A 27,371-nucleotide genomic window follows, 5' to 3' on the forward strand; every position below is an offset into this window, starting at 1 on the left:
CAAGTTTAATAGAGCTCACAAAATGGTTCTCCCTGTCCCAGACAACATGCAGGTCCTCTTACTTCTGCTAATTAACGACAAGACTGCTATCTGACAGGCTTGTACTGTCCCACGCTGCGTTGTACTTCTGCGACGTTACCCGCTGGCAGTTACGGCCCTCATGGACATGCAGGTGACGGCAACATGGGAGTGAAACCAACGCGACGCTGCCTTGCGGTGGCCTACCACGCCGCCGTGCCACCCGTTCGCAGCTCCCTCTCCCGCTGTGTCCCGCTAAAACGCGCTACGGAGCGCCGCGAGCACAGCCCGCCCCGCCCCCCGGCCACCAACACCGCGAGTCCTCACGGGGGCTGATCCCGCCGCCACCAGCTGGACGCAGCGGCGGCTGCCGGGCCCGGGCCGGGCCCGCCCCCGCCGGCCCGCCCCCGCCGGGCCCGCCCCCGTCGGGCCCGCCCCGCTCAGCGCTGCGCGACCGCGGCGGCGCCGGCCCGGGGCTGGGGCGGGGCGGCCCCGCAGCGGCTCCAGGAGCCCGCCCCGGCCGCGGGCGGCGGTGGCGCAGCGCACGCGCGGCGCCCAACCAACCAGCGGGCGGCGGGACCTCAGCGGGCTCGCGGCGCGCGCGACGGCCCGTTTCAACCGCCAGCCCCGGGGCAGCGGCGCCGCTGCTGCGCTCCTCTCCGCTCCGCCGCCACCGCGGTGAGTGCCCCGCTCCCCGCCGCTGCACCGCCCGCGGCGGGAAGGGGGCGGCCGCGGGCCTGTGGCGGCGGGGGAGGATGGTGCCTGTCGGGGGGCCGTGCTTTGGTCGCCCGGGGCACCGCCGCTCTCCCTGCCCCCGCCCGATTTAACGGGCTCGCCGCCCGCCGGGCGCCGCCGCGGCTCTCGCGTCCGCACGGCGCCGCCGTTCCGCGCTCGGTGAGCGCCTCGGGCACCGGCGGACGGGCAGAGCCCGGCTCGGTGACAGCCCCCCCCGGCACCGGCACCGGCTGGGCTGCCGTGGGTACGCCCGGTGGCACGGGGCGGGCTGGCACGCTCGGCCCCGGCGGTTGGGAGGCCAGATGTCGGGGCGCCGTGCGGATCCGTTAACGGTTGCCGACCGCGGGCTGTGGCTCGGTGGGCCGGCGTTTGTTGTTGCAAATAGGGTTGTCATGCTAAAACTTCTTCCCACATACATCCACTTGTTTCTACCACTAATAATCATATTTATGGTAATATACGATCAATATACACTCTTCGTAAGCACCTGAAGTGTTGCCTGACTTCAGTACTTGCTTGTACAACGGAAATAACATTGAAATACGCAACGTAAATTTGTAAATGAAGGTGCATTGATCACGCACCGTGAAGTGAGCGTGAAGTTTCAAATATTTGTTGAAGTTCCTATCCGTAAAGCTTAACCGATTCCCTCTTTTTTTTTTTTTTTTTTTTTTTTTTTTTTTTTTTTTTTGGGGTGGGTTGTAACACGGGAAGAAAAGCAAGGGAGCTTGCGTGGTCGGTCAGCATTCTGTGCACAAACTGAAGCCAGACCTGCCCGATCGATTTTACATTTTAATCCAGAGTTTTAGAAACCGTTCGTCCTCAAACTCATTAATTTTACAGAAGCGAAGCAGTAAATTCACCGTATTTCCCTTTCAAACTGTGCAAGACCCTTTACTTGCCGTGGGTTAATTGCTGCCGCTCTCCAGTAGGTTTCTGAACCAAGGCTTTTTGGTTGGTTGGGGTTTTGTTTGGTTGCTTGTTTTTCTGTAGTGATTTGTGAAACTCACTTAAAAGCTGATGACTTTGAGTAATTTTGAGGATATAGAGCTGTTTAATGGAGCTGCATAGCTTTTGATCAGATGGCATAAAACAAGCGGAGAGAGCTTGTCCAACTCGGAGGACCTCCGGTGCAAAACTTCCTGTAAATGCAATGATAAAGAAAAGTAGATTGAACTTGCTGTGGTAAATGCATAAACAGGCAAAGGTCAATACATAATGTGCAGATGGTGCAAAGGCTGATTGGTGCCTGGAGGGAATGGACATATTCCTTCGTTTACAAATTTACGTTGCGTGTTTCAATGTTATTTCCATTGTACAAGCAAGTACTGAAGTCAGGCAATACTTCAGGTGTTTACTAAGAGTGTATATTGATCATATATTACCATAAATATGATTATTAGTGGTAGAAACAAGTGGATGTATGTGGGAAGAAGTTTTAGCATGACAACCCTATTTGCAAAGTTTTCTAAAACCTGCATCTTTATTACCAGTTTATTTGACAATGAAAGTGGTTAAATGGGAAATGGGTTTTTGGGCTCTTCCGTGTGTTTTCCTTGAATCGTAAAGCCCCAGATTTAAAGCCACGTGATTATTTCACAGATGCTTAAAGTTGTACTGCTAGCATCAGACCAGAGGTTCCTAAATTTTGATGTTATGCTCACTTGTTAGAGGTGCTTGAACATTTGCCAGGTAAATGGTAACTCATGCACATGTGCAAAGCTGCACCATAGGCCAGGAAGCTGCTGACGCTCAAACAGAATAAACTTGCAGATGTGCTTCTTTGTATGTATTGGACAATTTACAGTAGAGGTTTTAGAAGTATTTCAAAAGCTATTTTACCTGCAATGTGTAAATATAAGTAAATGTAAAGGTAAGATAGGAAAAGGATTTCAAGTTATGGTAACACCAGATGACTGTTTTACTTTTATTAACCACAGTCTTTTTTACATCATGTCTAAAATGAGACTGAAGCTCTTCAGGGCATTGATGGGTCTTATCTTTCTGACTGTACTTGGTACACCTCAGGGAACTGAAGTTAGAAAGATACCGTTTCTTTTCAGTCATGTCACAATTTAAATTTCTAAACATGTCTTTTTGTTCGCTAAGAGCGTAAGGTAGAGTAAGCATTTTGTGCTTAAAAATCACTGTATCAGACCTTAATACATTACATGTTTCATTAATGGGACCAATGTGATATAATCCATTGATCTGGTATCAGATTCCAAAATAATCTGTTCATGTAGGCTGACACGGTTTGTAGATGAATATGACCAGGGAATGAGTAGAGCACCAAAAGAATTACCGCTTGCTAGCTGTAACAGATGCTTTTACATTCCCTTGAAATTATGTGGTGTATCATGCTTACATGTTGGTGATATATCAGTCTGAATGATATGTCATTTTGGTTGTGGGAACTTTTCTTGCAAACTTTATAATTTGGAACAGGTTGCAGAGACAGTTGAACTAATAGCCTGACAGTGATTTGCAAAACAGAAAGTTTTGAAACGGGGTCATTTATTGGCGGGACCTGTGAATCAACACTGTAGTGATGTTGCAACTGTGAAATCCATTATAAGTGATCTTTTCATTAACATAAAAATGGACAGTTAGTAACTATCTTGGTGTGTTAGAGAAGGTCTTCTCAGAAGCATATAACTTGCGGTAATGTGTGACACACTTGGAGTTGTTTCCGTGTACTGATGTTTGTTTGTTGGGCTTTTTTAACGTGCAGTCTCACTTGAGGTATGAATGAGCTGTGTAGGTGCCACAGGCACATTTTGCTTTTGTTTTGCCCTCTTGGAGATTTTTTTGCTGCGCTCCATATTGTAAGCAAAGGAATTGTCTCACATTTAGACAGGCTTTGGTCAACCAACTGTTACAAATACATAACATTTCTTAGACTGCCATACTCTTCAAGCCACTGTAAAATTGAAATGCTTTTTCAGATCTAGTTTCATCTGTGGAGTTACGGAACACTGTGGTATTTGAGTGCTTTTTTTGTGTGGTCAGAAAGCCTTTTGAAGCAAAGCCTCAAGCTCAGGAATGTCAGTGCTTTAATTTTATAAGACCGTTCATGTCTGTAACAATAAAGAACAACACAAATTATAATCCTCTGTTAAAGGACAAAAAATACTTTTGTAAAAGGGGTGGCAAGCCATCAGTGCTTAGGTGAAAGCTTTTAGATCAGTCCATTGTGGGGAGGGGAGTCAGACCGTGGAACTGAAATATTAGGTGCTTGGTAAGATCTGGCTGTCAGAATTGTAGGTGTGGTATTAAAATGTGAAGATTGCATTGTGGTAGGCCTCAGTGGATCACTGGATCCATCTTCTAGTGTTGCAGAAGTGGGATTATTAGATCCTGCTGTAACGTGAATAGCTGTGTTGAAATGTTCTACTGAGTTAGCAATGTTAACTTCTTATAGACTTAACTGAAGAGTAATCTGTAATCTCATGTATTTGTAGAGTTTCCTCTACAAGCTCATTACTATGTATTTTTCGTGTTCTGTGGAAACAAATGAAATTCAGGAATAAACTTATGTAAATTATTTTCATGTTGTTACTGAAGTATTTCAGTGAACTATAACAGCAGAACTCTGTGGGTGGTACTTGCTTAACATGTTTGTCAGCTGGGTACTTAATTGCATGCCTACTACAGTCAGACAGCAGAAGTAAACCTGTTGTATTTGCTGAAAAGGGAGAGAGGAGTTTGCAGCTGTGTTTAATAGTGATGCAGAGCTTCAGCTGCTATGGCTGAGTCCAACCTCTTTTCATCTTCCTTTGTCTCATGTTCTAGACTAATAGTTGTATCTTGACAATGTTTTCTTTTAAAATGTATTGCCAAAGGATCTAGCTGCTATCACTGCAGCTTGCAAATATGAAATGTTTCCAAATTGTATGGGCAAAAAAGAAGTATTTGGCACCGTTAGCAACTGGCAGCTTTAATAAAGACTGTGCTGTGCTTTTCATCTGTTTTTATGAAAACCCACATATACCGCAGTAAATACAGACTAAAAATGTCAAGTTTTTGACTGACTAGAGTCATCTTTAGTGCGCTAGGTTTTTTTTTTTAAGCCAAATACAGTAGAGAGATTCCAAACTTAGTGTTAACACTGTTGTAGTCTGGTGTAGTGCCAACAGCACCATCCAGTATTCTAAGTTCATGTTGTAACCTGACTGAGCATTTACCTTTGGTGCTGTTTTCCTGCGAAGGTGTTGTCTTAAATCTTTTCTCTGAGTTTCAGGTTTCAACTTAATGCATGTTCAAGTAGTAAGAGCACATCTCTGCTGTATCTAAGCTCTTAAGCAGGATAACTATAGTTATTGAGAATTAAAATGCATTTTAAAACATAGACACAAATTCAGGAAAGTCCAAACTTGCCCTGTTGTTTAATAATCTAAAGAGAGTAACAATTATTAATTATTTATGGTGGTTTAGATGTGACTGATGTGGGTTTTTTTAGATCTGTGGTTGTGGTCTTATCAGAGAGTCTGAACACCAGCATCAGGTAGATTTACAATTTGATGTCAGGTTTGTTTTGTTCTTAGGATACAACCAGCTTCATACAATCAGTTTCATTTTCTTTTTTTGAGAGAAATAGAGTAGGGTGACTTTTGTAGGAGAAGAATGCTGTTGACTGTAACCTTTGTTTTAGGCAAACTTGAATAAGGACAGTATTGGCTTACTTGCTCTTTCACCTCTGAGAAATAAAATGTTATATTCCTTTTGAAGAATTATTTTGGGTAATGGTCATCATAGTGACCATTTACCATAGCATAGCATTGGTAACAGAATTGTTTTGTGTTGATATGTCTGAGCATCTTTAGAGCACCTGCACAGCTTTATCCTTGGGAAAGTCTGGAATTTAGTAATAAAAACAATCTCTCAAAATTTCTGTAGATTCTCATTCTTCTGTAACAGTAGTTAACAAGCAACACATTTGTAGACCATTGTAGACCATGTAAGCAGACATTCTGTTCATTTGTTCAATGCAAACATTATGTTCACATTTGCCAAACTCTTAAGGATTCCTTTCAAACAGCACTTTCAAAAAGTAGATGTTATTTCACTGTACCTCTCTATTGTAGTACATTAGCATAGCTAGATATTTTCTGTGAAATAACATCGCTTTCAATCTTCTCCTCATTCACTAAACTTTTCATAGAAGAATTGCAACTAGCCAAATATTCTTATGGCATAAATTTAACTTCTACACTAGATAGATGATTTGTGCTTTGGAGTGGTATAATGGGGATATACATGTTGGTTATAGCTGCAGGGAGCAATGGAGGGCATGAGCGTGTTTCCCAGTTCTGCCTTCCCCCAACCCGTCTTCTGTGTTGTGCTGTAAGAGTAAAAGCCTAGTGTTTGAGAACAGTGCCAGCCGCAACGCTGGGCTCACTTCCTGTGGAGAAAACTGCGAGTTGAATCTACAGTGGCTTGGGAACAAAACAATACCACCTGTAAAATAAGAAGTAAGGCAGCTTACCCCAGACTTGAGCCTGCATACACATTAATACCTGCTTGCTTTCTTTCTCAGACCATATGCCAGGGTGGCATCTGAAAATTTTGGAGCACTGCATTATTCCCGTATGTTTCCCTTCCCCTTCATCCCCCCACTGCTCCGGAACATGAAAGAACTTCTTTCAGAGCCTTCTCCATGTTATTTTCATCAAACATAACCTCTCAGGAACAGATGTAATAGCTTTAAAAACCTCTGGTTTTCTTATAGATTATCCTTTACTTTTCAGGTATAGATTATCCTTTACTTTTCAGGTCTTGTTTGAATACTTAAGATAATACAACTTAGGAAGAATACAAAGAAATAATACTGGGTTTGGGTTTAAATACTAACCCTGCAGCTAACAGATATGAATTATTGAGTGTTTGGTCAAACGTTGTTTTCATTCTTATTTCTGTGCTACTTTCCTAGGACACCTAATAACTAAAAGCCAGCACAGTAGAATTTCAGATACTGCAATGGCATCTACTGTAATCCGTTCAGTTCCTACCACTGCATCTCGTTTTGCTTTACTACAAGTTGAAACTGATGCTGGTTTGGAGCCTGGAAAAGGAAGAAGTGGCCAAAGCGCTGGCAAATCTCAGGCATCACAGGGAAGATCATCTACAGATAAGAAAAAAAAAACCAAAAGGAGAAAAAGGAAAGAACAGCAACGAAGAGAGGTCAATGAGGTAAAGGGAATATCTATTTTCAGTAGTGGTGTTAAAGGAGAAATTTACACAGACGTGGGTACCACTAGGCGTGCTTTAATCACAACACAGAGCTGGGCCACCACCCCAGCGAGTGGCAGAGAACAAAGGGATGCAGCGCAGCTTATATAGACTTATCGAATCATTAGTTCATGTCCAAAGTTTTTAGAAGTTTCCTTTAGTCTTGTCAGTTCTGCGAATCCATCACCTGACCCTGTCCCAGCTGATTAATCTGTTTGGTTCCAGTCTCTGCCTTGGTTCCAAGGTCCTCCTTGGATCATGACCTTCTTTCTGCCTGCTTTAACTCACACAATCCTTCAAGTACGCTTGGTCTTTGAACAAGCAATTCCTATTCACATATGCTGATTTTTTCTAGAAACACCTGCATTTGTGAGAGCACCTGTGTATGCGGTTGCTCATCTATTGTTTCTCTGTTCTCTATTCAAGTGATTAACTTGACTAAGTTTTAAACCAGCCTTGGGTTAGGGCTGTACAAGGGACGAGGCCTGGTTCTGCCATTTAGCAGCTTCAGCACTTTAAATTTCTTAATTCAAACTACATTTTCTTTAACAAGTGTGTAAGGTTGTTATCTGATAAATATTTTTTCCTGTCCCTGACAATTCATTGTTTTGTTTTTTTTTACAAAATAAATGCTACTTAGTTACAGAGACTGCATTTATTTTCTTTGTTTTATTAAGAATTGGTTATATAAAAGTGTAAGGTTTCAGCTATACAAGTTGAAAATATTTTATGAGAATTAATGACTAGGTTTCATTTTTTTGACAGCACCACTTGAATAATTAATTTTTGATGAAGGGCATGACCTTTCTTAAAAAGTGATTGATAGGAAAAAACTTGTTTTCAGAGGTGTGTAGGTAGTCAGTTCTAGTTGCCTGCTGGGACAGCCAGCACGTTAAAATTCAAAGGTGCTTTCAAGCTCTGAAAAGCTTTAAAGTCTGGTTTGCTAAGTTGTAATTTTCAGATTTATCCATCATTTTAGCCCCTTAATCTACTAAATCCAGAGCCTTTCCCCCTCCCCGCCCCGTGAATTTGGGTGGCAGTGTTATGACTAGTTGTGATTTTCTGACACTGGACTTCCTGGGATCCATTTCATCATCAACCTCAGATGAAATGGAAATTAAGAAGTGTGACTGAAAGAATTGTTCCAGAAGTCTGGGATCTGGAATTCTAGGTTGCTGTGCCTGACAGTTGAACTGAGATAATCTTTCTGCCTGAAACTGTACACATCTCTTAAAAAATTTAATATGTAAATATGAGTTTGGGGTTGTTGTTAGTTTTTTTTTCTTCTTTTTGTATCTACTAAACTTAAAAACTCTTGAAATTTGAGTAATTGCAGTACTGCTAATTATTAAATTGGTTTTTTTTCGGTTTTGATGCTGTTCTTTTTATGTTGAAGATTAAGTTTTCAGTAAGCATTCTATGATGTTTCTTTATGTCTGCCTTAACACCATAAAAAATTTAATGCCAACAAACTAATTGTGTGTTTACATATGCATTGAATGAATCTACAGAAATTTATTTGCATGGAAATTATACTTACTCTTGTAGTGGCAGAGAGGCGAGTAAGGGCTGACTTGTTTTCTTCAACCCAACGTGTACTGTGTCCATGGCTGTACTGCAATGGAACTATGAATCAGAATGGCCTGCACCACTGTTTTTGCCAGCACTGTAACCTGAGGAAGGAAGCAGGGGTTGTAGTGCTGGTGCAGGCAGCAGGAGAGACAGTGGAAGCAAGGGGCAGCATGGCAAGGGACTGTTTGGAGGGCAAGGAAAATGCTATCTGCGTTATTGCCTGATTTTAAGTAATTTTAAGGTAAGGTGAGCTGCCATTTTAAGGGGTAATGGCGCTCAACAAACTCACATTAAGGAAAGCATTGTGCTTTGTTTCTCTTTGTTTCATCTTTAATTTGGTAATAGCTTCTTCCTCCCTTCCAGGAGCTTTTATGTTAAGGAAATCCCTGTCTGTAAATTGATAGGAGATTGTATTGGTGCCTTTATTTTCACTCCAAGTAAGAATCAGAATGTTAATGTTTAAGCTTGAGCAGTGAATGTCTTTGAGCTGCCAAATTTGCAAGTTATTTTTTCACTGTCAAATTTTGTAATGATGTAAGGTATTTTTAAGATGGCACTGTTGTATCCATATGGTGCAGCAACTAAAAATAATTCTTACTGCAGGTTCTTAGAGTGTGACCAACTTTAGATTGTTGACAAACCGTAAGGACTGTCTACATTGTCCTTTTTCTCCTTGAACCTCTACTTCCTCTGTTTGCAGATGCCAAATCAATCTGTGTATACCACCTTTGTTTGGCATTATGTTTAATTTGGGTCAGATGTGAGCACCATAATACCTGGTCCAGCATGAAATCTGTCAGACACAGTTGCCTTTTCAGATTTGTTGGAAGTATTTTCAGCTGGCAAAATATATTCACTTTTTTGTTGTTTTATGTTATGTGGCTGTGGTGTTTCTGATCCACAGTTCTCCACAATTTTACATTACAATGTGTACCGTAAATGATTAAACAAACATGTATCTCAAACTGCAGAGTAGGGTAAAGCACATGCATGTCTATTTGCCCATGTGTCTGAACGCCTTTGTTAATCTGTTAAGACTGTTTCTGTGTACCTATCCACGTTTTGATTAATGTTAAAAATAACTGTTTTTCAGCTCAGAAACCTTGCTTTTAAAAAGATTCCTCAGAAATCATCACATGGAAACTGTCTGTCGCAGCATGAACAAAAACTACACGCTGCAATGCAGAAGGACTGTCAGGGAGAAAATTGGCAGGAGTGGAGACAAAGAGATGAGCAGGTACAGGTTAGTATATTTAGCTGTCTTTGGCTTTCCTGAAAGACATTACTCCATGAAGTCTCATGGATAAAGAAAGATGGCTGGAGAGAAAGTAACAAATTACTATGACACAGAGGGAAAGGTTTCAGTGTAAACATCTTCTGTCAGATACAGTTCAGAGCCAGCACATGCCGCTGCTTGCACACCTCATAGCTGGACTGTGAATACTGTAGTATGGTAAGAGGAATTTGTGTAATTTGGACAACCAGTAGAAGTACTTAATACCATGGAAGGATGGTGAAATGCTGTGGTGAGAGCAAAGCTGGGGAAATGCTGGTGGATTGATATATGGATATACAGTACATATCCATAGTAGACCAGGCTTGGTAAGTTCTGTTAGGCATGAAAAAACTAGTTCCTTTCTAGGTAACAAAGAACACTTGAACTGTGAGTGCTGACTGTCCTTTAGCACACTAGGGTAGTTCTATTGGTCAAGAACCTCTGTTTTTTAATTTTAGTACATCTTTTTGGTAATAACACTCGAAGAATACAGTGAAGATAAAGCAAAGACTGACTGTGCCTGTATGGAGGCCAATATAATGTTTTCACTCCTCCCTGTGTTCCAGCTCAGGGGGCTGAGTACCCAGAGGGTAACTGGCCTTGCTATTAAAGACCGAAGCAAAGCAGGCATTAAGTACCTCAGCCTTTTCCTTGTCCTTTGTGGCAACAATTTCAGCAATTATTTCAGGTAACAAAGAATTTTATAATCTAATTACTGGGTGGTAAAATGTTCAGACAAAGTGAACTCAGTTATAAACAATTCTTGTTAGTTTTGATCTTACTGACACATAAGCTGTGAAGTTACCATATGATTCTTTCGTTTGAAAAGTAACTTTAAAGCAATTAGCATAATCATAACATATAATACTTACAGTTCTAATTCACCTCGGTCCCATTTTTATGAGAAAAAGAAATAGCTAAATGCTGTCACAGTTCTTAAGGCTAAGAATAGGCTGGTTTGCACCACTGCTACATTTTGAACAGATTTCTGTGGTCACAATGGACTGAGAATAAACAATGGAGGTACTGTGTAGACTGAATATTTTTCCAACAAATCCTGTGTTAAGTTGTGCTACACTAAATGTTTAGTGAAATGGTTGATACTGGCATGATCGCTGCTAGATTGCAGTGTTGATACTTTGTAAACATGAAGTAATTTAACTGGTATGACTTTGACACTATAGGTTTTGAGGCGACCGTAGAGGTTACAGGGAACTTTTTTGGTTTATAAATTGTTTAAAGGGTTGGGTTTTAGGCCTCAAAGACCAAAACATCACCAAAACTGCTTTGAACTTAATTTTAACTTGACTCAGAAACTCTTAAAAATGTGAATTTTGGAATCTGATGGGTGGAAAAAGAAGTTGCGAATTCCGATTCCTGTCTTAGAACAACAATTAAAATGTTTGTTTTAGCTCAAAGTATGTAACATGGAGTGCATAACTCATTAGGATAGTCTTAATAAAATGTGATTAATCAATAAGATTCCTTTTAAAACTGATTTCACTGTAGATAGTGCCCGTATATTTCAGCACTGGCAGGCATTGAATTAGCTTGTTTTTTCTTATATGAGGGGAAAAATGGCTACAAGTGAAAACGGTGAGGACTTTAATTATGGGGTATGTATTTTTAGGCTCTTAAGAATTACTAAAATCCTGTGAGTCCCCACTGATTTCTGCAGTAGTCTACTAACAAGGCAGTAAAGGACTTGTGACCATGAAATAAAAATTAGGCAGTAAAGGCCAGTGTCACACAAAGAGCAATGAAACTTCAATATCTGCAGGTATGCTTCGTTGTCTAATGTTATCACTAACAGTTTCAGTAATAACTAGTTCTGTTGTCTGGTAGCTTGTTGCCCAAATTGTCACAATAGTTCTGTGCTGCGATGGAGAGACGGGACACTGCTTGATGCAAGTAAATGTCGATTTATTGTATACAATCACAAGTTTATATATATTTTCAGAAGCTGCGGGCTTTGAATAGATTGGTTCTTTAAGCTAAGCATTACATACTAGGCAATCCCTAATTGGTTAACAACAAACAAAGGACACTTTAAGTAAGTTTTTACAGTCATCAATTAGCACAAACTTGTTACTTCTCCTTTGGGCCATCTGTTCCTCATCTCCTTATCTTTTGTCAGTTGTTATCTATTCACCCTCCTTGTCCTGCCAGGGTTTATGGCCTACAAACTCCAGCACTTTCCTTTCAGCTAACTGATTGTTACTTATGGTCCTGATTTCCAGGCCCCCTCCTGCAGTTCTGTTTCAGGATATGCATTTCATGTTACTTTTTAAATGTAATGAGTTGCAGTGTTTCTGTATTGCTTCTGTTAAATTATTATCTCTTATGTTCTGTAAGACTATAATTTGAAGAATCCATGGATAACTCTGATTTAAAGAATTGTGATCTTAAGGTAAATTTTATTACAGACACAAGGTAAAAGTATTAGAGACTTAATGCTTCGAGCATAGTAATGAGTGAAGAAGAGCATGTGCTTTGGAGTGGGTCTGAAAAGGCAGATCTGCTGAGTTATGATCTGCCTAGTTGATCTAAGCACAGGGACTTGGAACTGACACATTACTGAGGGCCACAGGTAGTTTTTCCTCACGTTTTTTCAAAACATGGCCTGTTCAGTTGTACTCTAAGCAACCCAAGAGGAGGTGGGGCAGGCGCTTGTCTAGCTTTTGTGTAGTTTAATTGTTAAATGACTTGAGATAAAACTTGGGATATTCGTGCTCCAGGCTTTTCTCTTTCCTTTCCAATGACTGTGCCAAAAGCATGACTCCAAGGGGGATTTACATCTGCACTGTTCCATCCCACTGAAGCTGCCTGACTTTTATTGGGGGGTGGATTGGGGGGTGTTGCGTGGTACACACGTATGCAGGGATACCAAAGCCAAGTGCCTTAGCCATTCAGCAGCAAGGTCCTGATCCTCTCAGCCCACTGAATTTTGAATTCTGACAGAGAATGAAGCCTCGTGGAGGGTATTAAAGTCCTTACCAACTGTTGCTCATGTACTGTCGTATCATTACCAACACTTTAGGAATTAAACTTTCTGGAGTCTGTGTATAGCTTTTCAAGAACAAGTTGTATTGAAGGCAGATACAGGAAAAAAAAGGTGGAGAGAGATGTCATGCTTATGCTGGTGTGGTATGTGCTAAAGGGAGATTCGGTTGAATGGTCTTGAAGCCCACAGTAGTGCCACTCTTAAAATTAGCAAGAGATGGTAGTTAAAACTTAGAGGAGGCCCCTGTAGTAGGAAGAAGAGGTGAGGTGTTCTTTAGAGATGGAGATGAGAAGTGTTGGAAACTTATGAAGAGTCTGATTTTTGTTATGGGAAAAATTATGTTATGTTTGCCAGTTGCAAAGTATGTTCAGCAGACTTGAGAATGCAGAATTCCTTGACCAAATGGTATTATTCTACATCTGTGACAAATTTTTTGGAAATGTTTGTTTGACAGAATACCTTTATTAGTCAAGGTTGCATCGAATGTCCATTTGTGTTTTTAACTATTCTGCTGTCCCTGTGTTGTTTTTTCATAAACTCATGCTACTATCGTAAGATTTAATAAAAGCATCTTTTCTGTGAGTTGGAGAAACCGATTGGCAAGTAGGTTTAATACTTATCAGAAATAAGAGATATGAGTTTGAATTGTTTGGATTCAGAAGGCATGAAATCCTAGCCTCTCAGTTCCATAGTTTCCCTTGTCCAGTAATACAATATTGATAATGAAGAGGGAATTGTTAAGTGGTATACTGCAAGGGATGGTGGTCTTCAACACTGGGTGAGAAACATTGTCTCCCTGCTTCTGCAGAAGTCAGCTCCACGAAGAGCGTTGCCCAGCTTATGAAGAGTTCCACTTTTCATATTTACCCTCCAAATTACTGTACTGCCTGGCACTTTCCTTTTAAAGGACTGTCAACAATTGTCTTAACTATGGAGGTATTATGTAAATGTCATGGTCTTTCTTAAGCAAAGCTTTTAAGATTCATTGTAAGAACTTTGTGCATGGATCTCAATTTCTTATGACGATTAGGAGTACTCCAGAGCTTGCCTATTGGTTTTGCACTCCCAGTGTCTAAGCGAAGGAACCCGTGGTTCTGGTATTTTTCGATAGGTTTAAGTGGTAGGGAGCCTATAGCTATCTGTCCTGAGACAGTCGGGCTATGCAGAGAAGCAGGACTGAGTGTGCTTGGGAAAAGAATATTTGGATCTAAAGCTCTGAACTCCGGTGTTGCTTAGAAGTAGCGGCCTTTGTATAGCTAGCTTCAAACACTCAGTCTTGCCCTGAATTGAGTGACTGCTGGGTAAGTACACTATGATTGGGTTATTGTTGTAGTAGAGATCATATAATGTGATTTTTTGTGCAGTTGTTTCATAGTTGTAATAACATTGTGGTAGTATTAATTCTTGATAATTATTTAGGAGCTTGTGTGCTAAATTATTTCAGGCACACAAAGGTAAAAATCCTTAAGTTCATCTTTCTTGTGAGCTGACCTTTTTGTGTTGTTCTCTTTAGTAGTCCCCATTCTGTCCTTTTTTGTCATGTTCATGTTGAGTTTTTCAGTGTAGTAGACTACAAGGCCGAATTTTTGGTAGATGACTATCATTGTCAGATTAGATGCAATAGTTGGGGAAATTTCAGTCAATTTCATTTATTGTCAGTTATCGAACCTCTAATTACAGATTTTGATACTGAAAGAAACCATTTAAGAAAAAAATCCACATCATGACTGCTACAAAACCCCTCCTGCACCCTGTTTATTCTCCAGTCCCCTTGCTGCAGGCCACGGCTGGTGCGGAGGACGGGGGTCTGTCTGCAGGGACCCCTTGCGCTCCAGTGCTGGCTGCTGCTGGGGCGGCTGCCACCCGCCTGCCCCTCCACTCGCTGCCCCCATGTGCAGCCCATCGGGGTCCCGAGGTGCCTGCAGCCCTGCTGGGTCCCGGGCTCTTCCCCACCTCCCCCGCTACAAAAGCCCTGCCAGTGAGGCCCAGTGCAATCAGCTGATGCTGAGCTTGAACCACTGATTAAATGCAAAGCTAGGAATGATGGCACCCCAAAGTCTACCTGAAATCTTGCAGCAATTTATGCCGAGAGCACTATTTTACTATGTTTCAAATAACTGCTCAAAAAAGGCTGGTTTAGTATGGTGGAAACTGGGAGGCACTTTTTGATTTTCTCTTAAGTGAGAGACTGGTCATACAAACTGCTGAACAAAACTATTTGGAAGAATGTGTGTGCTTTTTTCACGGATCAATCCCTTTTAGACACATGTAAAGCATCTGAGAACTTGTAAAGTTGTTTTCAAAACACTGTTCCTATAGGCAAGAAGCTAGCGTATGTCACACAGCCCAGTTCAAGCAAAGTACATTGAGACCACTTAAGTCATTTATTCACTTTAACAATTACTGTAGTTTATTCTGCGATGAATGAAAACCATCTCAATTTGAAATTCAAAGAACAAGAAAATGATGGTTAAAGTAATTATTTTTACTAATTAATATTTCACTTAAGGGCATGAAAAGGAGAGAGCTATGATGAAGAATAAGGCTTCCATTTGGCTGCACATCACACAGGCGACTGTAGTGATTCCTTAAGGCAGTAGAACTCAAAGGAACAGTGTTTTGTGTTCAGAACAACTTAATCTTAGTTAACTTTGCTGTAAACAGTAACACAGCTTATTCACCGTTTATACATTTAGATTATCCACTGTCTACCTCAGCTATAGCATCTATATCCTCTAGATAAATATCTCATTTTGGCTTCATTGAACTGTTGCTGGTACTGGTCTTCTCAGTTCAATCCTTCAAACCTTCTATGCAGCAGAATCCAATTTGCTATTTTCCTATAACACAAGAAAAAAGGGATCCCCTCCTTCATTCTTTTTCTTAATAGTTCACACGTAGAAAGCTTCAAATTTTCTTTTAATCTCCCAAGAAGACTTACATACTTCCTTCTCTCAAAAAAGAAAGAGAAAACATCTTGGAAATAATTCCGGTTTTCTTAGTTGTGCTCTCCTTTTAATAAAAAAATAAAGTGTGCTTAACCTAATCTTTTCTGTGTAGTGGATGAGCGCATAGACTTCCTGGTGGTCTACAATGACTATTTTCATCCTTTAACATCCTCTGGTTTTTGCTTTGCAGACTAAAAATAAAAATTATTTCAAAAAAATCTCATGTACAAATTGTCAAGATGTTAAGTATATTACATAAAGATCTGCACAAATTATTGTATGCCTGCATCCATCACGAAGTTTCCTGAAGCAAGGTATTTTATTACTTATGGTACAAAAAGGTGTATTAGCTGGTAATAATGCCATATATCCCCTCAGTGAAATTTAGCTTTTTTGGCAATTGTAGTGATATGTGTATTGAAACTGAAATTCTAGTGTTGTCCTAGTGGTTTTATCTGCTTTTTTTTCTTTTTTTTTTTTTTTTTCTGAGAACCTAGTCACATGAAATATATTAATCTTGTTTCTTCAGATGACATCTGAAGTGTTTGAAGCTGATCTTGAAAAAACATTGCTGCTAAGCAAACTGGAGTATGAAGAACACAAAAAGGTATTTGCAGGATTTATCCTAATGTAGAAGTTGTACAAGTTTGAGGCTTGAATTTAAAAGGCAAAAAAATTCCTAGAAGTACCATTGTCTTCATGTAAATATGGTTTGCTTGCACTGTTTAGACACTAAAGAGTTCAGAGAAATACTGGATTTGAAAGAAACCATATCTAATAGTATTGGGGGGTTTCGTTCTGGGTTTTTCTAGTTGGCCTGTAAAGGTGGAAAATTAGTTTTTCACTTTTCTGGCATACATATGTGCTGAAATTTTTTAAGAGTACAAGAGATCCTGACTTTCCTCAGAAAAAATCCCGCACACTTGAAGAGTAAGAGAATCAAAGCACTGATTTCTCATTAAGCCTTAGTTTTAGTTTTGGTTGAATCATTTGCATTTTTTTCTGCCATCTTTTCTCTGTTTGGAGTATAAATATTTTAGTTCTAATAAGCTGTATACATTTTCTTAGCTGGTGAGGATGCTGTTATCTTAATGGTTCTTATGGAACAGTGAAGAACTGTTCTGAAAAAGTATGCTTAGATGAAATTTTTATTTCTAATAAGTTGCTTATTTGCAATAAATTATGACAATACCAAAATTTAAATATAATTGTGCATCATTAAGAAATAAAACTTTTACCTGCACTTTTGTGGAAATACCTCTGTATAGTACTTCAGTTTGAGGAGGAGAGTACCACAGTTATTGAGAACTAAGGTAAATTTTTAACTTAGATATTGAAGTTGTTTTTTTAAAATGAAGATAGTCTTCAGGCACAGTAGCATAGCATTGTTTGTAGACTCTTTGAGGATTACTTCTGAATAATTTAAAATATGTACTATATATTAAAAATGTACAGTACATGAGTATGCTGAACAAATCTTGTTTCTATGGAAAGAAAAGCACTCTGTTCCCATCCTTTTTTTCTGTATAATTATTTTTAAAAATAGATTATTTAACATTTAAGATTTAACATAATCTTAATTAAAATATGTGATTAATTACCCTTTAAGATTGTTTTTAACAACTAGGACGTTGTTAATTTTTGAAGAATGTTGATGAAGATGTGTGGGGAGGTGGGACTGTGGTTCAAATGGCTCTCACGTACTTGGCTGTCTGATTTCAATAGGAGTAAGGTCAGTTGGTAGAGCATTGCTGAACACTAATAGCTCTCTGATTCCTGCTGAATGAGTAAGCATATTCTGAGAATAAAAAGAATATACAGTAGACATCTTTTTTTCAAATAAAGCGCTCTGCCTTCCTGCATTTAAAATTTGATGTGGGTGATTGAGGAAGTATTAGGCTGTTAGTTCATTTGCCGTTTAGTGAAGAGCAATACTCTACTTCAGAGACTGAACTGATGCTTAATTTCTGGCATGTTTTGCACTCTTTAAACCAATCTGAAGCTTGCAAATTGCTGTTCAGGCTAAAATCTCCTCTCATACATTATCAATAATCTCTTTCCTTTATGAAGCCTCAGGAAAAAAATATTTGGGTATTGAAGAAAATCATACCACTGGGACTTTATTCTTCTAGGAATATGAAAATATTGAAAATACTTCATCTCAGTCAAAGTCTGTCAATAAGAAAAAGAACCAGGAAGGAAAAGAGAAACCTCTCACTGTGTCTGTGAAAGACTTTCAGTCAGACAGTAATATAGGTATGCCTTATCATACCATATGAGCTGTTCTTCTTGGAATTTTCATAGTGTGCGTGATAACAGCAAAATGACCTTATTTCTGTTCATTAATACTGTGTTTGAACAAACATTAAATGAGTTTCAGTCAGTGCATCCTATTGAGTCTATAAAAGCTGAGTGTTCGTTATATAATAATGGGCTAGTTCTATTAGCAGGAAAAACAGAAGACGTTAAGAAAAATATAATTTCATGTAGTATCCCTAGGGTGCATGACACTCAATGTGACTTTTTTTTTTCTAAATCTAAGTGTGATTTTTTTGTTCTACAAAGTTTGCACCCCTCAGGCAACTGAGTTTCTCTGTTTTGTGGGTAATAGCAAGTAATTGTTTGCCTTTTTTCATGATACTGTTTTTTTTTTAAGATGAGTAAATATTGAAATAACTTATGTATACTCATTATATGCATTATCTGTATGTTTAAAATTCCTTCATCTGTTTCTATAGAGCAGAGATTCTGAATTTTAGTGAAGAAATCAAGGTAGATTCTAGAAAAGGAAGACAGTAACTTGTGTTCTAAGGTTTTTCTTTGAAAGGTGTTTTTATCTAAATCTACAATATTTATTAAACACATCATTTCCAAATAATCTGAGTAGAGGAAGAAGATTGAAAGCACAGCAATATAGAAGGCATTCAGGTATACAGTGAGATATGTGCTATAAAAGCCTGAATAGACTTAAAAACAAACCAACTAACAAATTCCTTAAGTGTCTGTACCAAAGACATTGCCTTCCACTTTAACTGAAGCAAAAAGTACGAGATGCTGCTTTTAATTAAATAGTCTGAAAGACTGGGGAGAAGATGCAAGTACAGGGACTGACATAATACATAGTTTATTATCTTCGTTTCTAGTGCTCTTAGGTGATGACTTTTTTTTAATTGTGACTTTGAGAGGAGGGTTAATGTTGAAGAATGCCAATATATGTGGGTTTTCCCCCTACTTTTCAAAATTTTGTTTCAATAGCTAGCTGTACAAGATTGTACTGATGCCTTCATTTTTTTTCTATTCCTTTCAGATAACCTTGCTAAAAAACACGTGGTAAGTCTTACTCAAACAAGTTTAATAAAAAACCATAAATGTTATGTTTAGAAGGTAATTAATTATTTTGGCACTTTCTGTAGCAACAATCAGTTTTACATTACGAAACTGACTGATTTCTATTTGGAAAACTTATACAGATGCAGATTTAATAAAGATGTATGTCTGCAGTTCCTGTATCTTGATAATTTATTACTGGCTTTCTTAGAACTACCTCTTGCTTCTTTAGTTTTCAGATGCCTTTGATGCAACTTGCAGATTTAAAAGCATGTTAAAAAATAAAAATTGTAGCACAAAAAAAGAGAAGTAGATTAGATGAAAGTACTGTGATGCTGCTATGTTGTGGTGCAGTCGGCAAATATTAAAACTCTTTAGAGGGAAGAATAGGTGACAGTGAGATAAAACATAAATTAGTGTAGTCATAGTGCTGAACTGTTAAATTCCAACTTTATGCTTTTGTGTAACCTCATCATCAGCTAAATGTTAACTGTTGATGAGTTTTTAGGCACTTCCAATTGGTATCGTATTCTCTAGGTGAAAGTCACATTATTCTCAGGATGTACAACATAAAATAGTTATCTAGATGTAATGCTTTATCATTACTTAGGCTATTTTTTTAACCATGCTGATGTCTAGCTTAATAATGTAAAGGAAGATATGTTATAGTACTTATTTTTGACAGGCACTGAACTCTTCCCATTCGTTGCATGATGGAGGATTTTTCAACAGGCTGGAAGATGATGTTCACAGAATACGTGACAGAGAGAAAAGGAGAGTCCAGCTCACTGATTACAGTGGAAAAGATAACTGCACATTTCATGAACAGAACCAGGCATGTAAAACAGCAGTTACTCTGAAGTGAAGAAATTGCCCAATGAAGCTTATTCAGTGATCAGAAAGGGAGCACCTCAGTAGAGGAAAGCACAAATCAAAAGCATGATAATCCTAAAGACCACAATGCTGTAATATTTTTATCTATCCAAAGAGATATTTAACTGACTTAATTTTTTTTTAATATGAAAGACCTGTGATTGAAATAATCTTTGGTTCAAAGAAAATGACAATATTTATTACTGCATTTCTTATCCTTTTGGTATCTATGCACATATACCTCTTTAGGTTAGAAATAGGTTGCCTTTCCTGAGAATTGAGTTCACATAACTAGATTATTAAGAACTGATGCTTTCTTGCTTATAGGAGACTGTTTTGAAAGACAGAAAAACAGAAGAACTAAAGCTTGAGCTTGAAAAGAAAAATGCAGAAATTGAGCAACTGAAGAATGTAATAACTCAGTGGGAGGTATGTAGGTGATAATACCTTCAAACAGTAGGCAGAATTTAACATTATTACACATTTTAAAGCAAGTATTTATTAAAATGTGACCAATATGTAGAGATGCTTTAGACTGGCTACAGATGATGTATTTACAGATCAAACTATTCCTTCAGTACCACACAGAACGGTTCTTCTTTTTAAGTTAAGCATCTAAAAATAATTGAAAGAATCAAGACAAAGCATCCAGAAATAAACTTCATATCTGGCATATCAGTCACTACTTGTTTTCTGGTATTGCTATTTTTATGGTCAAAAAAATGAAGATGTAATATAAGACTAGGCATGATTTTGGGCAATCTGTTCTGCCTTGGAAGTTAGCTCTACTTTGAGCAGAAAGTTGGACTTTCTTGGGGTCTCTTCCAGCCTATTTATTTTTTAAATTCTACTCAGCTTTTCTTGCATTTAACAACAATGTGTTGTTGGAATTTTCTGTAGATTCAGTCCAATATTTGAAGTGGTTAAAAAAAATCAATGACTTTTTTATCAGGTTTAAGAGAAGCTCCTTTAAAGCTGCAGTGTAACAAGAATGGAGTCCTGTATTTTGTTTTATCTTTCCCTATTACATACAAGTGAAATTGGAAATCAGATTCACCATACGATAAAACACAACAGGAAAAAGAGGTCTGCTTGTTAATAATAGTATTGCTATAAACTAGAGTAGCTAGGGAAAGTGTCTCTGCCTGATTTCAGTCCATGTTAGCACTGCCTGGATAGTGTCTAGAATAAAAGGGCAGATGTTCCATGAGAAACCAGCAATAAAGCAGTGTAAAATTATTTAAAATTATTTTATTACTATTTTTAGTCATTGCTTAATGTAGACTGAGCACATTGACAGATTGGGAGTTTTCTGATGCTTCAGAGAAGTACTCTTCTATTAATAAAGACTTCAACAGCTATTTTTGCTGTGTACTAAAGTTGGAATGCCCAGGTGAAATTGTAAAATATAAAACCATTCATATTTATCACTATCAGCAGGTGATGACATTTGGCAGATTAAGCACAATGCATAAGGGTACCGGTGAGGTGATGGATGATGACACAGCTGTTTAATTTTCTGAACTTGTCCAGAGACCTTAGTACAGTTTTAGGTGGCCATAAAAGATCTGGGTTAAATATGTTAATTATCTTCAAGGACTGATGTGATACTCGAAGTGGAAGACAGCAGCTTCTTTATTACAAAAAAAGTATGTCTGAAATCAACTTTTTTCAAGAGCCTACAAGAGCAAACTGTATTACGAGACTTGTGACAGGAAAAATAAGTTTCCAGCTAAGATACATGGCTAGAACTGACACGGGTGGCCAGTTGAGGAAAAGACTGACTTACAAAGGAAGTGGTGATACCAGATCAGATACCAGCAAATACGGGTTTCTGGGTAGTAGTGAAGAGCTGAAAAGGGAAGAAACTGTAATGTAATAATAATAAACTGCTGAATAAAATAATCCATAGAGCAGTGGGGTCATGTCCAGCTTGCCAGGTAATATGGCAAACTATTTATCTTATCTTGTTATCTAGAAATTGCATTATAATTGTAATTTTTCTGGGGAGATTCCACAAAGCCCTTGATGCAACAGGCCTGTATACTTCAGGCAGACCTGGATGGTGGCTCTTGCACTATCAGTACACTGATGTTAACTTTTTTAGGTTAACTTGCTCTAAGCCTTGTGCTTGCCTGTTTTTTTCCCAACTCTCAGTTATTAATCTTCTCCCATTGTGTGTTTCTTACTTTGGCTGTGGTCTAATTAAGACATGTGGTCTAATTTTCCAACTTAAATGATTCTATGATTCTGTGATTCTATGATTAGATTCTCTGCAGAAGTCGTTATTTTAAATTCTGAAGTCATGCTTACTCTATAGAATACTTTTTTTAAAATAGTGTATTCCTGTAATAATTCAGTCTCTTTAATACAGGCAAAGCATAAGAAAGTAAAAGCAAGAAATGCACGGTTTCTGAAGATGTTGCAAGAAAGCAAAAGTAAGTAAGAGTTGTTTTATCATGAAACTTAGATATTCTTTTTGAAACATGGAAGGAACTTTCAAAGCAGCTTTTTAACAGTAAGTTGACTCAGTGACAGCTGTAAAGAACTAAGAATCTCTTAATTTGCAGCCAGTTCAGTGAACTACAGAATTTGGTGGACCACACAGTACTGCATTGCTGCTGTTACATAATGAAATAATCAGTTACATATTGAGATCATTTTTTGAAATATAAATTGTTCGGTTATGTTTTAGGTACAATGATTCTTCAAGTTAGACTTTCTTTTGCTAGTGACAGCTATATATTCTGGACAGATCTCGTTATAATATACATTTAGACAAACGTGAGGTAACTTGATCTTACATCTTTGCAAGCTGTGCTTTGGACTGTTGGAAACATCATTCTACACCTAAGCAAGTCTTTTGCCACACAATGAGTAGGGATAACTACACCGCTGGATTAAATATGCAACTGTGTGATACTTCTTTTATAACACTATCCAGGGTTTTTATGATTCAGGGTTTGTTGTAAAAGTTTGGGGAAACAAATTTATATATACACACTTACATATATGTAAATATCCTAGTATCTTTATGCTTGTTATGAATAGGTATCTTTTAATATTCCTAATCTTGCTTGATGGAAGTTGTTTGAGTCTATGATGCTAGCCACACTAACTTTGTTACAAAATTGCCTTTGCTTCTCAATTTCTTAATTTAGCTCTTGAATGTAGTTTCCTTTCTGGGCTAAATTTTTAGCTAGAAATAGAGGTCACATTTTTTTCTTCAATGTTTACAAAACCTGTCTAAGATAGTTGAGATGTTCATAATGTGACTGATCATTGCAAATTTTAACTTGGAACTTTATTACTTCAGTGTTTGAGCCAAGATTAAATACTTCATCTTGAAAGGAAAGAGGTGAAGTTCTGAAGGTTTTTTCTCTTTGTGGAATAGTAACATACTATAAAACAAACAATTTTTTCTTTTTCTACAGACTGAGTATTCTGTATATTGGTGAGAATAAAGTTTGTGGCAGAATTGAGCCTTGAAAAAACTTCATTTCTTCATATTGAGAATTTTATCTACAGATAGTTCACAGACACCAGCTAAATAGTTTAAACATCTCCGTATTTCAGTAAATGGAAGTTTCCATAGCTATGACTGAGCTCACATGTGAAGCTTAATGATCGCAAAATCTTGATCCACTGCCTTTATTCAGTTTTCTGATGGACTTTGTTCACAATGGCTATCTCTAAAATACGTGCTGTTTACAGGGTGGAGTGTGGGGTAAGTAGTGTGCAAGGGTGGAGTTTAATCTCCAGAACTTTTCACTGCTGCTAATGGCACTGGTAGCTAGTGGTTGGTTTTGATTTACATCTACTGTCCTTTTAGTGAAGACGGCATTATTTAGAGGTAATGAAACAGTGAAATAAAGCAACGTCACAGTGCTATTGCAGATGAAGACCTGTATATTTAGAAAGATGCTCATGCTGTATCTTTCTCTTGTAGGGAAGGACAAAGCAGAAATACTCCTAGAGACTGATGAATCTCAAACTATCAAAAATGAATTGACCGCAGAGGTAAGTAAGGATGTCTAAATGTAAAATTCCATGGGTATTTCAAAGATACTGTTTATTTAAGGCAGTTATGAGGTGCGGGAGGGAGAAGCTGGAACAAGACTTGTTTGAAGCAAAAAATGTTACATTTCATCCTTAGCCCTGCACTATGTCTGTCAGAGCATGTGTATTATGTAAACCTTGAGTATGACTCACTTAGAACTGTTTCTGGAAAGATAGCAGACCTCAGCATGCCTGAAATAATTTTGCCCTGAACAGCACCTTAGGAATATCATTCTCTGGCAACCCAAGCTAGAAAGTTCAGAAAAGTGCTTGAGAAGATGCTTCTTTCCTGGGTGTGGTTTTATTTTGTTTTGTTTAATCTCTAGTCTCAAATGTATGAACACAAGCAAGCTACAAATTACTTGTGACGTGTCAGTTGGCAGGTCACTGTAGTAGACAGAATACAAGACTTCTATGCTTAGTTTTTGGTCCACAGCAATTATTAGTTCTAAGCTCTTGTCTTGTCCAAACACCTTACATTTAAGATTACTGTTTTTTGAGGGTGATGTATTAAGCTTATCTGTGTTGCACAATACTACATTAGTTAAGTGTTTCATGCAATGAACTAATGCAGAATCTAAGTGTCAGATGAGTTTCTAACTTTATAGCTTTTCTATGGCATTATACAGGTAAATCAGGAAATACTGCTTGGAAATAAAAGCAATTAAAGAATATTTTATTTGTACTTTCAGTTCATGCACAATGACAGTCACTCTTGAACTCTGCATGTATTACTTATTTGTCCAACACAGTACTAATGGAGAGCAACACTGACTGCATAAACTTACAGATGTCAAGAGATATTTTATAAATTCATATTCTGTATGTTTTTAGGTAGCAACACTTCATGCTGCATTAGAAAAAGAAAGATCCAAAGTGAAACTACTGCAGACAGAATTAATGAAATACCAGGTAGTTTTCTGCGTTTGTAAGTTCACCTGTTCTTAATGTAGCTGTGACTATCATGAGGTAATGAGCTCTGAACTGACCTATTACCTCTAATCTTTCCAGTCAAAAAAAATAATTAGTGGTTCATATTGTAGGAAAAAAAAGTAGCAAACCTAAAGCACAGTTTTGGCAACTTGAAGTCTACTACCTGTCTTGTACTTCAAAACTTCTTGAAGTATGCTAGTCAATAAATGCACTTCAAGCAACAAACTGGTTTCACTAATTGCGTGTGAGTGGACTAACTGCAGACTTCAAGACTTTCTTTTTTTGACACATTCTTTCTTTCATTTTGTATCTTAGATCTGTTTCTAGCCAAATTTTTGTAGGAGATTCACAACAAGTTGTGTCAAAATATGAGTGATAAAATTAGTGTCTTGCTGACTGTGCATATGCTGCTTTGCTCAACTTGGCTGCTAATGCAACTCATGTTTGTGAATTTCAGTTAACTTTTTTGTAAATAGTATGCTGGTTAACATTCCTGCTGTTGTTTTTTTTGAAGAGTGACAGTATTTGCAAATAAGGGTTTGTACTTGTGTATGACTTGACACATTTGGGGTTTTTTGGTTTTGCTGGGTGTTTTGTTTGTTTGTTTTGACTGACCTTTTGCATAGGTCACAAGGAGAGCCTGTAGTATATAATGGAGGCTTCTACGGTAGCTGTGTAGTCTTTGGCAAGCTATCCTATTTCACATTGCAACACCTTGTTTGTGTTGGAACACTACTGGCTCATTAAGCCATAACTACTCTTTCTGAAGCAGCATATCTTCTCTGATTACATTAAATTCTTTGGCTAGCATTACATGGAGTTCTGTATGTACTCTCTTGTATTTTCCTGTTTTCTTTTTCCCCTTGTTACTTTACCGCAAGTCAGCAAGTTTCTTCTTAAAATTGTCTTGCATCAGCTGACAAATACATATGCTTGTTCAGTCCCTTCCAGACAAGCTGAATGCTCATGCCGGTATTTGAACTAAAGTGAATCTTTTGTCAAATTAATTCACATCACTGTTCTGTCTTACAACTTCAGCCTTTCTGCTTTCCCCTCCCATGCATGCCTTTTCTAATATGAAGTGTTTTTCTCTGTAAATAGAAATTTTTAAATAAGATAAATTTATCCTGTGGTTAATTTCAATAAACAAAAACCAAAAGAACAAAACTAAAAAAATTACAAAAAAAGGTCTTTGTTATATGCTTAGAAGTACTGCAAAATCACCTATTCTGTTGCTCTTTTTTCCTTGGTCCACCCCCACCTCCCAGCCTAACATGCTTTTATCTTTTCACATATTGCTGTATTTCTTGCTTAATTCATCACCTTGCATTTTTTGTGTGGCTGGTTGGGTTTTTATTACTTTTTTAGCTTTTTTTTTAAAATGTGATTTTTTTGTTTTAGGAAAACTGTCTCATCTGGCTTGCAGGGATTGTTGTTTCTGCTTATATTATTCTGTGTAATCTTGGAGGCTGACCAGGACAACCCTTCCTATATTACTACTATTTGTGGCGTTGTCTTTGATAACATGAGGCCCACTTTTTTATGGAATACTGCTTTCAAACATAAGGATAAATTTTAAAAAAAAAGTAACCAAAAGCTGTGGATTAAAAACAAAACAAAAACCCAAAACCCACCACCACCAAAACCAGTGTGGTTTTATTCCTAGATGTTAACATCTCAGTTATGTATCCTGTAAGTGCCTTTACTGTTTTAATGTATATAATAATATTTCAGGTTCAGACAAGTTTGCATCCCTTAATAGTTGCATAATTTAACTAAAGTATGCAACTTAACTCCTGAGTTTTTTCGTGTTAGTTTATACTACTTTAATATAAAAAATAATGGCAGATAAAAAGTGTCATGTCTAATACATTAACTAAACATTTGTTTTCATTCTGTTTTACAGAGTGGGAAAAAAGGGAAAAGGCACTCAGAATCTGACCAGTGAAGGTGATCTCCTCTGTCACCAGCTTCAAAGAAAAAAAAAAATTCAGGGTTTTGCAGAAATGTATATCTTTATTGCACAACTGCTCAACTATGCAGTTTTTGAAGAGAAATTAACAATTACTAGTTTAACAGTCTGAATGTATTGTCAGATTTATTGTCCTTTATGCAACAGAAAAACTAGAAAACTAGTACTCCAGCAGAGCTGAAACTAACTGTATTGCCATTAGTTTTTCAACATTCAATAAAATTTACTCTTCCATTTCTATGTTTGAATTCTTGCTCTCACAGAACTTCTTAATTAAGGAGACCTCCTTTAATGACTGTCAAGGTCCAAATGCATTACTATGCAAATGGTCAAAGTTCTACTAAGTCAAAACTGAAAATGATACTGCTCATGCAAAAGCATTTTGCGTTGCTGAATCCAGATCTGTTTTTAAAAGGTTAACAG

The 27,371-nt window shown here is 38.0% G+C and overlaps 1 protein-coding gene across 6 annotated transcripts; it reads left to right on the plus strand.

Annotated features, from left to right (window-relative positions):
* The first annotated feature begins 583 nt into the window (after positions 1–583).
* On the plus strand, positions 584–27,186 carry GKAP1 (G kinase anchoring protein 1). Of its 6 annotated transcripts, none has more exons than XM_040580523.1 (12): positions 584–696; positions 6,686–6,945; positions 9,650–9,799; positions 16,314–16,391; positions 17,917–18,040; positions 19,092–19,114; positions 19,797–19,946; positions 20,312–20,413; positions 22,359–22,422; positions 23,934–24,004; positions 24,878–24,955; positions 26,883–27,186. In XM_040580523.1, exons 2-12 carry the CDS (start codon positions 6,733–6,735, stop codon positions 26,922–26,924), a joined length of 1,095 nt encoding a protein of 364 aa, XP_040436457.1. In that variant the 5' UTR covers positions 584–696; positions 6,686–6,732; the 3' UTR covers positions 26,925–27,186. The 6 variants fall into 6 exon arrangements, with proteins under 6 accessions (XP_040436457.1, XP_040436458.1, XP_040436459.1 ...); XM_040580524.1 differs by having other exon boundaries at positions 9,650–9,793; XM_040580525.1 differs by lacking the exon at positions 24,878–24,955.
* Positions 27,187–27,371: the final 185 nt, after the last annotated feature.

Source organism: Falco naumanni, chromosome Z (genome assembly GCF_017639655.2).
Source record: "Falco naumanni isolate bFalNau1 chromosome Z, bFalNau1.pat, whole genome shotgun sequence".
Lineage (NCBI taxonomy): Eukaryota > Metazoa > Chordata > Aves > Falconiformes > Falconidae > Falco > Falco naumanni.